This window comes from Mirounga leonina, unplaced genomic scaffold (genome assembly GCF_011800145.1).
Source record: "Mirounga leonina isolate KUSES-001 unplaced genomic scaffold, KU_Mleo_1.0 Mir_199, whole genome shotgun sequence".
Lineage (NCBI taxonomy): Eukaryota > Metazoa > Chordata > Mammalia > Carnivora > Phocidae > Mirounga > Mirounga leonina.
In genome coordinates, this window is record NW_023270498.1 from 12,780,016 (window position 1) to 12,792,740 (window position 12,725).

At 40.0% G+C, this 12,725-nt stretch overlaps 2 protein-coding genes across 2 annotated transcripts in view; one reads left to right on the forward strand and one right to left on the reverse strand.

The window, feature by feature from the left end:
- The window catches only part of SUGCT (succinyl-CoA:glutarate-CoA transferase), a 780,750-nt gene that overhangs the window by 480,067 nt on the left and 287,958 nt on the right, over positions 1-12,725 (reverse strand). The gene's annotated exons all lie outside the window — the stretch shown is intronic.
- LOC118024550 (UPF0184 protein C9orf16) lies at positions 7,719-8,391 on the forward strand. Its single transcript, XM_035026518.1, has one exon. The coding sequence runs from the start codon at positions 7,812-7,814 to the stop codon at positions 8,061-8,063; it is 252 nt and encodes an 83-aa protein (XP_034882409.1). The 5' UTR covers positions 7,719-7,811; the 3' UTR covers positions 8,064-8,391.

Consider the following 12,725-nt stretch of genomic DNA (forward strand, 5'->3'; position numbering starts at 1 on the left):
TATATATATATATATATATATTTTTTTTTTTTTTTTTTTTTTAGAGATAGTGAGCGGAGGGGTGGGGGCAGAGAGGGAGGGAAAGAGAATCTCAAGCAGGCTCCACGCCCAGCATGGAGCCCAATGTGGGGCTCAGTCTCACAACCCTGACATCATGACCTGAGCCAAAATCAAGAGTTGGAGGCTTAACTGACTGAGCCACCCAGGCACCCGTGTTAAGCATTTTTAGAGTGCTCCTTGTCTTATCTCAAACATGTTACAGCAATCACCGTCCCATACTAGTTATGTACCAGCCATGAAAATATTATTTCTGACAACAAGCCTACACTGATCTCAGACTAATTCAAAACATTCATAGACCAGAACTTTATTCAAGATGTCACTTTCAAACAAAAAAAAATCAAGCTAGAAAAGTATATTGACTATAGTTACAATGAGAATATTCTAATGTGGATTGTAGAGTGGCTTGCCAGTAAGGTTCTCTAAACATAGCTTAATTCCATCATATTTCAATATTTTTCAGTGACAAAACATAGGGCATCCACAGTAGCAACAGGATTAGGGCGAAGCCCTGACATTAGACCTGCCCACTAGACCTGAAGAGGCAGTGGTGTACAGGTCCAGTGACAGCAGAATTTCAGCCCAGAGTATGAAAAGTCTGAATAAGCATGGTTCAGAAAAGCAGTTGGTAAGATACGTATGGGGGTACAGGTAAGGGACAGAGTGAGAAATTCTGACAGAATAATTCTGGAAAGTCCTACAGTAGGTAGTTGGCCAATGAGATGTACAGACAGAGGCTACAGGGTTCCAGTGATGGGAGGGAGGCTCGGAGACTTTCCTCCAAATTCCCCCAGGAGAAATTGTGAAAACAAAGCAAAAGGTAGAGGGACAGGAACCAGGCAGTTAACTAGGTGAGGAGCTCAGAGATGGAGAAAAAGCAGAAAATTTAAAGGTGAAGATTATGTTTAAGGGGAGCTGGAGAATATAGGTCCCACAGTCAGAACAATGCGGGACTTAGTCCCCCTAATTAAGGACTTCTCCTTCTTTCCATGGTCAAAATTTAGCCCATGCACAATGTCCCTTTTCAGAGGCCATTTAGTTGGCTGAAAGATCTCTTTCCTTATCTCCCTAATACTCATAGCCAAGGGTTTCTTAACCCATTATGATGTTTGGAGGCAAGGAAGTTGCTATCCTATAGGATGTGAGGAGAAATCTCCTAGGATCTCACATTGGGCAAGGATCCATTCATACTGCCACTACTCCAGCCACCAATTCCATCATCATCACCCCAATTCAGTATCCATGGCAAAGGTTGTTATGTAACTCTGGTAGTCCATCTTGAAGCATATAGGATCATCCTTAGTATTCTTTCCAGCAAACCCTCCAGATAGCTACTCCCAAGTAATTGGACATGAACTGGAATTGAAATTTATTTTCCACCCAATATAAAATGGGTTCCTGTACAGAGGCTTGGAATCAAACTCTACAGATTCTCAAAACATCTTTGGGCTTGGCCTAAAGATGATGGGAAGCTACTCGGTTTACACAGTGGAGAATAAGCACTTTAGAAAGGTCCTGCTAACTCACAGGAAGAGGTAAAATGTAGTCCTCATGGGATAACCGAGTATCTAAAACAAGTCAACTCAAGGGTCAGAAAAAGGGCACGGGAAAGCTCTGTCTTAAATATTTGTAGGCATTTCTAATTAAGGAAAGTGATAGAAAAGGTGGTAGGCTACAAATTCAGACTTTTCTGAGATTGCCATATTCCAGGGTCTGGACCAGTCCCTTAAAGGACTTACTCCTTTTCTGGGTGATCAGGACTGAGAGCCTGACCCAGGCAATCTAACGTGTACGTGAGATTAAGGTAGACACCAGGATGATGAATTGCCACTGTAGAGTGAGGAAGAACCATTTTAGAAGCCAGAATCTTTGAAGACTAAATGTTCAGTAAACTATTTCCCTGGGAAACTACTAAGAGACAGGCAAAACTGTCAAAATTGAGCATGGATGAACTGCTTCTTGTCTCAAGTCTTCATTCATCTGGATACTGAGTCAAGCCTGAATCTGTCGATGGAAAGGTCAGCAGAGTCTTCCGTGTGTGGCTCCAAGAAACGGGGAAATGAGCCTTCTCGTTCAACAGGGTAAGTCAGGCTGAATTAATAGAGAACAGAGATCTCAAAAGTCCCTCAACCATTCATATTTCATGAGATACGCACACAAGAAGAAACAAGATGCGCTCCGAATATTATTCTGCACCTTCCTGTTCCAATCACTGGGGACCCAAAGAAGCTGGACTCACATGGGCACATACACCATGACTGAGGTCATGGGAGTGTTATTGCAAGGTTCTTTTGCATCAAAATTTAGACCAACTGGGAGGCTGTCCCTTCCAAAGTAACTTAACAGCACAGCATTCTTACAAACAACCTGAACAGAACTTTCAATACGTCCTTCCAGTAGGTCAGAAGGTGCAGAAAGCAATAATTCCTTTCTGGTCTCCATAAGCACTTAAAGAGAAGATATTTGGTACTTCCATGCATCCCTGCCAACATTAACAGGTCATATTAGCTAAAAAGTCAAAGGTAGCAGGAGATTCTGTTTTATTTTAGAGTTTATCTATTTTCTTTGTTTTGTGGGGGGTTTTTAAAGATTTTATTTATTTGACAGAGAGAGACACAGCGAGAGCAGGAACATAAGCAGGGGGAGTGGGAGAGGGAGAAGCAGGCTTTCTGCTGAGCAGGGAGCCCGATGCGGGGCTCGATCCCAGGACCCTGGGATCACGACCCGAGCCGCGCTTAATGACTGAGCCACCCAGGTGCCCCCAGAGTTTATCTATTTGAATAACTGTTATATTTTAGTTCCTCTGGGATTCACGTTCTGTAAATGAAGGTGGAAACTTATTCTGCATAAGAATTTTTATGCATAATAACAGAATGTGCTGAAATAATTTACCATTCCCTGTGTCTTCAAACACTACAATTCTTCATCTCAATTGCATTAAATATGTTTAATTTTCACTTCATCCCAAACCCCGCTTGAAGAAGCAGTTCCATACTTCATGTAGCTGACCATTCCTCATCCCTGGTTAACTAGAATAGTGTGGATACCATTCCCAAGCCAGCTAATAGATTCACTGGACAGGAATCAATTACATCAACTTGAGAATTTAAAAGGTCATGTGGAGGTAGGGCTGAGATGGCCATATTAGGCTTAAATAAGTAAGTAAGAAAGCCTCAGAAAGACCACAACTGAGACAAAAGACGAGACTACACACAAAAGAAACAGATATGGACCAAGCAACTGCTCCCTGTCTGATGGTATCCTAATTCTCATGAAACTACACTATGCTTTTGGTTCTGCAAAATCTCTAGAGCCTTACAATAACCTCCCCCTTATCTATCTCATTTCTATAATTCAGAATTAGTTTGGCTGCATTTCTGTTGTTAGAACCAAAAAAGACAATCATAGATTTCCTAAACTGTGCTATAAGGTGGAAATTTAGGATCAATATATGACTGGAGTTCTCTTGCATAGTAGAGTTTTGGGGAGCAGCAAACAAGAAGGCTGGGTCTACATCTTATGGGCTCAATGTCTATTTGCCTAGCACAGGACCTGATACATAGGAGGTCCTTATACTTATTTGAAACTTTTTTTTTACTAGAGATTTTTAACTGGTATTTCCCAAACTAACTCCACAAAACACTATTCCATAAAGTGTTAATGACAATCTTCTCTCTATTTTTCTCTCTCAGCACCATACACACACACAAACTTTTTCATTTCTTCACTCAAATATGTGTGAAAAACATGGGGCATTTGAAAAGGGGCAGGGAACTCATCAGATCTATACAGAAGCAAAGACCCTACTGTCATTCAGAAGAATCTACAGAGTGTGATCTTTCGTTTTCTTTAGGATAAGTTTCACAGATTAACTGATTTACTTAAAGTCTGATTTAATATTATCCCCTAACGCATAAACTATGCTGGCAATTTTATACAAGTCCTTAAATAAAGGCTTTGGCTAAATGCCAAAAGAAAAATGCTATAACGTATTTTACCTTAATCCATATTTTCCACCTAATTAGCTCAGTTTTTTTTTAATATGACAGCTAATTATTTAGATAGGGCAGGTTTTTTTAAATGACCTTGAAATCTTGTAAATCAGGTGTTCTGAGCAGAGAGTGACGTTCGCAAAGACCAAATAGTTTAAATTCTTCAGGAACCTCTCCATTTAAATGTTACAAAATTAAAATTCAGGTGACCACACCTATCGTGGTAAGCCCTGAGTTATATATAGAATTGTTGAATCATTATGTTTTACACCTGAAACTAATACAACATTCTATGTTAATTATACCTCACTAAAATAAATAATAAAATAAAATTTAGTTTTTAATTATCTACACTCTGTACAATAGACTATTTTGCTTATCAGATAGTAATCCCTCTATGCTTCCATTTTCCTACTATTCACTCCTTCCTTCCATCCCTGGGATTGCGCTCATCCCAGAACACCAGCAAAACTACTCTCAAATGACAACCTAATCACAATATTTTTTCTCAAAGTCCTCACCTTTCTTTATCTCCTTGTCCCCAAACCTCCCATTTTACCATAGGGAGAAATGACACAATCATACTTCCTCCAAACTCCAACTCCTCCCACTCTGTGGGATTTCCTAAGCTTTTCTCCTCAGCTGACCTCTCTTCCTCCTCCTTATCCTTCGGCTCTGTGACCTCACTCACTCACAGAGATTCAACCATAACTTCTATAGGAATTCTCTTTCTAACACCGACCCACCTCCAAGGTGGTAATCAAAACTCAACTACTTAATTACCATCTAAACCAGGACAGGAACAAGTTGGGAAACTGCAACAAGGAAACACCCTCATAAAGCTGGGACACATAAAGAGCTATTCCACCAGTAAAGTTGTAAATGAGAAAGTTCCATTCATAAGAAAAGGGGAGAGAAAAAAAAGACTCCCCGGAATAATCCTAATCATGGCTTTTCCTTAAAAAGGTTCAAATTTATCGGTAACAGCATGGATTGCAAAAGCCAAAAAATTAACAAGAAATGGGCCCCTGCCTTTGGGTACTATGCAAGAAGCAAATACAAATCCTACTTAGAAGGAATCCCTCAACCCAAATTGAAGGGGATTTTCACTGAGTTGGTCCAGTTGTATTTGAGCCTATAATCCAACATTATACAGTATACACAGAAATAAGCTACCATGAGCCAGAGTTGGAAGGAACAATGAAAAGCAGAATAGAATCACAAGATCTTCAAAAAACAGTATTCCTAGAAATATAATATAAAATAAGCATGGTTAAGATTTTTTTAATGTGGTATAGATTCAAACAAATGAGGAAAGTATAAGCTATTCTTAAGAAAGGTACATTTTTGAAAGAACAAAATATCATTTGTAAAAGGAAAATTGAAATTTAAAACTCAGTAGACATATTAAAAAGCTGAAATAAGAATTCTTGCTTGAAATAGAGATTGGGAAAAATAAGCTAGATAGAATTAAGCAGAAAGAATAAATCAGAAATCAAAAATTTTAAAGTGAGGATGGGTTAGCCTGGTGGTGGGTATTTAGGAGGGCACATTCTGCATGGAGCACTGGGTGTTGTGCACAAACAATGAATCATGGAACACTTCATCTAAAACTAATGTTGTAATGTAAGGGGATTAATATAAGAATAAAAAAATTTAAAAAAAAATTTTTTTAAGTGATACTAAGAGACAAGGAGGTTAAAATGAAAATATCCAATTACAGTTATAGATGGAGAGAACATAGAGAATGGGGGAAACATAGTATATAAAAGATGATGCCTGATAAATATCCAGAATTAGTTAATTCTATAAACTCAATGAATCCCAAGTAGGACATACAAAAAGAAATGGACAACTAGATAAACCATAGTAAAACCAAAGAATACCAAAGCCAAAGTAGGCATGTTAAAATCATCCAAATAGAAAGGGCAGAATACCTGTAAAAGCATGTCATTTATACCAACAGCAGAAACCTCAATAGCAATTATAAAAGTCCGATGAGAAAACTGAGATATAACTCTAAACAAGAGTTTTATACCTAACTAAAATATTCTTAAAGTATGATCTTGAAATAAACTCGTGTCCAGACTAGCAAAATCTGAGAGTTTATCAACAACAGATCCTCAGTGAAGTGGTTTCTAAAAAATATGCTTTAGGAAGAAATTGAATCTGGAAGGAATGAGATACAAAAAGGAATGTGCAAAAAAAACAAAATATATGAGTTAATCTAAAATACTAATATGAAAAAGAAGAAGGAGGATTGGAAGAAGAGGAGGAGGAGGAATTGTCACAGCAGCGGTGGTGGCGGTGGTGGCAATATGGCAGCAAAGGAAATGAGTCACTAAGATCTCCCTTAAAGAGAGAACCTGATACGAGGTGACATCAGCAAAATGGCAGAATAGGAAGCCCCAGGCCCTTTCCCCCGTGAAACACTGATGTAATAACAAAACATAGATTAATTTCCCTTGTGAGAAATTCAGAAAATGGTTAAAAGCCTGGTTCACCCCAAGTGAGTATGAAACGAACCACATCAAAGTCAGTAGGAAAATCTGTGGCACTCATTTGCCATATTCTCTCCCCACCCCAGCTCAGTGAGGCATTATTGAGCAAAAACTCCCCAGCTGCTGACTTTTCCTTGGGGAAGGAAAGAAAAAAACAAAAGGTATGGCCAATATGCAGACTTTCAGGCAGCCCTTTGCTACCTGAGGAACTGGATTTGTCTTGCCTGAATCTAAGTGCTAACAAGAAAAGATGTTAGGTTGTGGGCCGCTGAGAACAAAGGTGAGGATGAGGACTAGCACACTCTCTCTCACCATAGTCCCTCCGCCGGTTCACTGTAGAAAAAGTGAAAGAAAACTCCCAAGACCTGGCTTCTCCCTGGGGAGGGAAAGAGTTGGAGAATGTGTATAATTTTCCGTATTTTCAGGGGGTTGCCAAGGGACAAGTTTCTGTTGTGCAGGTCTCAGAACACTTACAAGGACACAGCATACTCTAGATGCCGTAGGATTGCCGACTGAAAAAGAGCCTTGGGTGGCATGCTACAATTTCAGAGGAACCACAGTATAACAGACCCAGTGTTGTACAGTGAAGTGGCTTCTCACTCAAAGGCAGGGAAAGATGAATGGAGTTTGCATTCAATATTCTAGCACCTCAGGGGCTGATCAAGGGACTAGTTTCTGTCTCTCCAGTCTAAGAGCACTGATCTGACACAACATACACTAGATATCTGGGGCTGGGGCTGAGGGACGGGGGGCAAGGGGGATGCTGAGGGGAGATGGAATGAGGATAAAATGTTGCTGGGAATTTGTGTCACTTCCACAGAATCTGCAGTAATGCAGACAGACACCAGAGGGAGCAAAAGATAATGAGTTCCTGAAAAACAAAACTGGCAAATCTCTCTAATTGTAAATTTACACAAACCAGTCCAGATAATATGCATCCACCAAAAAGATTTGAAGAACCCCTAGAATATCTAGCCAGGATAATTGGTAACAGTCTTTCCCTGTACAAAGCCACCTCACAGAAACTGGAAAGGTGGCCATGTTTTTTCAAGTACATGAATCCCAACACTAAGTCAGTTACAAGGTACATGAAAAAACAGGGACATATTGATCCAATCCAAGAAACAAAATTAATCTACAGAAACTGATCCTAAAGAAATGGGTATGTTTGAGTTACTTGATAAAGAATTCTAGGGCTGTCGGCGCGAGGGTCGCTGGGTTCTACCGTCGTGCCACCTTCGCGGCGCCCGAGCCCGCAATGTCGGGCCCCAACGGTGACCTGGGCGTGCGGGTGGAGGCGGGCGCGGAAGGCGAGGACGACGGCTTCGGGGAAGCAGAATATGCTGCCATCAACTCCATGTTGGACCAGATCAACTCCTGTCTAGACCACCTAGAGTTGAAGAACGACCACCTCCATGCCCGCCTCCAGGAGCTGCTTGAGTCCAACCGGCAGACACGCCTTGAGTTCCAGCAGCAGCTCGGGGAGGCCCCTAGTGATGCCAGTCCCTAGGTTCTGGGAGCCCCCAACCAGCCCAAACCCTGCCTCCCTGGGCTAGGCTCTGGCCTGGGCACTCACCACCTGGCTTAGATACCTTCTCAAGGGCTGGCCTACAGGTCCCCTGGTGGGTCTGCCTGCCTCAAGTCACCCTTCCGGTACTGCCCTTGGCATGCCTGGGCCAGCCCCCACTACCCGACATCCCCTCCTGGGGTCAGACGTGGGCCCACGACCCACCCACCTAGCCTGCCTGCCCAGTTCCGGGGCACTCCCCACTCTGCCCAGGCCTTGAACATCCATATTAAACTTGTCTCCAACAAAAAAAAAAAAAAAGAATTCTAAATGGCCATCATAAAGATGTCTCAAAGAGCTCAGGGAAATTATGCATGAACAAAATGAGACTACATCAAAAACAAAGAAAATATTAAAAAGAACCAAACTATTCCATTGTATATATGGACCACATCTTCTTTATCCATTCATCTGTTGAATGGCATCTCAGTTCCTCCCACAGTGTGGCTATCATGAACATTGCTGCTATGAACATTGGGGTGCATATGTCCCTTCTTTTCACTACATCTGTATCTTTGGGGTAAATACCCAGGAGTGCAACTGCTAGGGTAGCTCTATTTTTAACTTTTTGAGGAACCTCCATACTGTTTTCCAAAGTGGCTGTACCAACTTGCATTCCCACCCTTGGAGCTAAATACAATAACTGAACTGAAAAACAAAGAGTTTGTTGGTCACCAAACTGAACAACAGCAGACTTGATCAGATTGAAGAAAGAATCAGTGAACTCAAAGATAGGTCATTTTAAATTATTCATTCAGAAGAAAAAAAGAAAAAATGATGAAGAAAGCATAAGGAGCTTATGAGACACAATCATACAGACCAATATACAATTATAAGTATCCCAAGAAGGAGAATAGAGGATCAGAAGGGTTATTGGAAAAAATGGCTAAAACTTCCCAAATCTGGGGGAAGAAATGGATATCCAAATTCAAGAAACCACTCCTCCCCAGAAATCCAACTAGAATAAACCTAAAGCAGTCAACACCAAGGGGCACCTGGGTGGCTCGGTCAGTTAAATGTCTGCCTTCAGCTCAGGTCATGATCCCAGGGTCTTGGGCTCGAGCCCCACATCAGGCTCCCTGATCAGTGGGGAGTCTGCTTCTCCCTCTTCCCCCCACCTCTCTGTGTGCTCTCTCTCTCTCTCCCTCAAGTAAATAAATGAATCTTTAAAAAAAGAAGAAGAAGAAGAAGAAGAAATCTCGGGGCACCTGGGTGGCTCAGTTGTTGGGTGTCTGCCTTCGGCTCGGGTTGTGGTCCCAGGGTCCTGGGATCGAGCCGTGCGTTGGGCTCCCTGCTCCACAGGAGGCCTGCTTCTCCCTCTCCCACTCCCCCTGCTTGTGTTCCCTCTCTTACTGTGTCTCTCTTTGTCAAATAAATAAAATCTTTAAAAAAAAAAAAAAGTCCACACCAAAATACATTATAATCAAAATGTCAAAAGTCAAAAACAAAAAGAGAATGTTGAAAGCAGGAAAAAAGAAAAAGGCAACTCATCACACGCAAAGAGGCTCCCATAAGACTATGAGCAAGATTTCTTAACAGAAATCTTACAGGCCAGAAGAGATGGGATGATATATTCAAAATGCTGAAATAAAAGAACTGACTACCAAGAATAGGATTTCCAGCAAAACTGTCCTTCAAGGGTGCCTGGGTGGCTCAGTTGGTTAAGCAACTGCCTTCAGCTCAGGTCATGATCCTGGAGTCCCAGGATTGAGTCCCACATTGGGCTCCCTGCTCGGTGGGGAGTCTGCTTCTCCCTCTGAGCCCACCTTCCTCTCATGCTCTCTTTCTCTCTCATTCTCACTCTCTCAGATAAATAAATAAAATCTTAAAAAAAAAAAAAAACTGTCCTTCAAAATAAAAGGCAAATATTTTCCCAGATAAACATAAGCTAAGGAAGTTCATCACCACTAGATCTGTGTTATAGGAAATGAAAAAAGGAGTTGCAACTTATACCAGAGAAATATAAAGGGTCATAAGAGACTACAATGAACAATTATATACCAACAAATTGGAAAACCTAGGGCGCCTTCGTGGCTCAGCTGGTTAAGCAAATGCCTTCAGCTCAGGTCATGATCCTGGAGTCCCGGGATCGAGTCCCGCATCGGGCTCCCTGCTCAGCGGGGGGTCTGCTTCTCCCTCTGACCCTCTTCCCTCTCGTGCTCTCTGTCTCTCATTCTCTCTTTCTCAAATAAATAAATAAAATCTTTTAAAAAAAAATTGGAAAACCTAAAAGAAATGGATAAATTACTAGAAATATACAATCTTCCAAGACTGAATCATGAAGAAACAGAAAATCTGAACAGACCCATAATGAGTAAAGAGATTGAATCAGTAATTAAAACCTCCCAACAAACAAAAGTCCAGGATAAGATGGCTTCACTGATAAATTCTACCAAACACATAAAGAATACCAACATAATTAGCCATATAATTAATAGCAATCCTTCTCTAACTCTTCAAAAAACTGAATAAGGGGAACACTTACAAACTCATTTTAACAAGGCCAGTTTGGCCCTGATGCCAAAACCAAAGACACCAAACAAAAAAAGAAAATTACAGGTCAATATCCTTGAGAAAAATAGATGCAAAAATCTTCAACAAACCAAATTCAACAATGCATTAAAAAAGATCATACACCAAGATCAAGTGGGATTTATTTCAGGGATGCAAGGATGTTTCAACATCCACAAATCAATCAACATTGATAAGCCACATTAACAAAATGAAAGATTAAAAAAAAAATTACGTGATTAGCTCAATATATACAGAAAAAAAAATTTTGACAAAATTCAACATGTATTTATGATTAAAAAAATATCTCAACAAAGTATCTATAGAGGAAATGTACCTCAATTTAATACAGACCATATATGACAAACCCCAGTTAATATCATAATCAATGGTGAGGGGTGCCTGGGTGGCTCAGTTGTTAAGCGTCTGCCTTGGCTCAGGTCATGATCCCAGGGTCCTGGGATCGAGCCCCGCATCAGGCTTCCTGCTCAGTGGGAAGCCTGCTTCTCCCTCTCCCACTCCCCCTGCTTGTGTTCCCTCTCGCACTGTCTCTCTCTCTCTCAAATAAATAAATAAAATCTTTTCAAAAAAATCATACTCAACAGTGAGAAGCAGAAAGTTTTCCTCTAAGATCAGGAACAAGACAAGGATGCCCACACTCTTCTCACTTTTATTCAACATAGTATTGAAAGTCATAGCCAGAAAAATTGGGCAAGAAAAAGAAATAGAAGACATCAAAAATGGAAAGGAAGAATTAAAACTGTCACTAGTTACAAATTACATGATACTATATGTAAAAAATCTTACAGACATCATCAAAAAACTATTACAGCTAATAAATGAATTCAGTAAAGTTGCCAGATACAAATTTAATATACAAAAATCTGTATTTCTATACACTACTAATGAACTATCAGAAATAGAAATCAAGAAAAAATGCCATTTATAATTGCATTAAATAGAATAAAATATCTAGGAATACATTTAATCAAGGAGGCAAAAGACCTGTACTCTGAAAGCTATAAGGCACTGATGGAAGAAAATGAAGAACACAAATAAGTGGAAAGATATTCTGTGCTCCTGGATTGGAAGAATTAATATGTTAAAATGTCCATACTGCCCAAAGGAATATACAGATTCAGTGCAATCCCTATAAAATCTAATGGCATTTTCCACAGAACCAAAGAAATTAATCCTAAAATTTAAATGAAACCATATCTCCAAATAGCCAAAGAAATCTTGAGAAAGAAGAACAAAGCTGGAGGCATCAAGCCCCTGGTTTCAAACTATACTGCAAAGCAATAGTAATCAAAACAGTATGGTATTGGCATAAAAACAGACATATAAATCAGTGTAACAGAATAAAGAGACCAGAAATAAACCCAACCATATATTGTCAATGTATGAAAAAGGAGGCAAGAATATACCATGGGGAAAGGACAGTCTCTTCAATAAATGATGATGGAAAAACTGGATAGCTACAGGCAAAAGAATGAAACTGGACCACTTTCTTACACCACATATAAGAATTAACTCAAAATGGATTAAAGGCTTCAACATAAGACCAGAAACCATAAAACTCCCAAAAGAAAACATGCAGTAAGTTCCTTGACATCCATCTTAGCACTGGTTTTTTGGATCTCACTCCAAAGGTGAGGGCAACAAAAGCAAAAACAAACTAAACTGAGTAACTAAAAGGCCTCTGCACAGTGAACAAAATCATCAACAAAACAAAAAGATAATCTACTGAATGAGAGAAGACATTTGCAAATCATATATCTGATAAGGAACAAATATCCCAAATATATAAAGAACTCATACTACTCAAAGCATAAAAACAAACAATCCAATTAAAAAATGGGAAGAAGACATGAATAGACATCTTTCCAAAGAAGACCTACAATGGCCAACAGACACATTAAAAGATGCTCAGGGTGCCTGGGTGGCTCAGCTAGTTAAGTGTCTGACTCTTGATTTCAGCTCAGGTCTTGATCTCAGTAGGCTCAGGGCATGGAGTCCACTAGATAGATAGATAGATAGATAGATAGATAGATAGATAGATAGATAGATAGATAGATAGATAGATAGATAGAT

Excerpts from the sequence above, each read along its gene's own strand:
- LOC118024550 (XM_035026518.1), top strand. The coding sequence starts at position 7,812 with ATGTCGGGCCCCAACGGTGACCTGGGCGTGCGGGTGGAGGCGGGCGCG.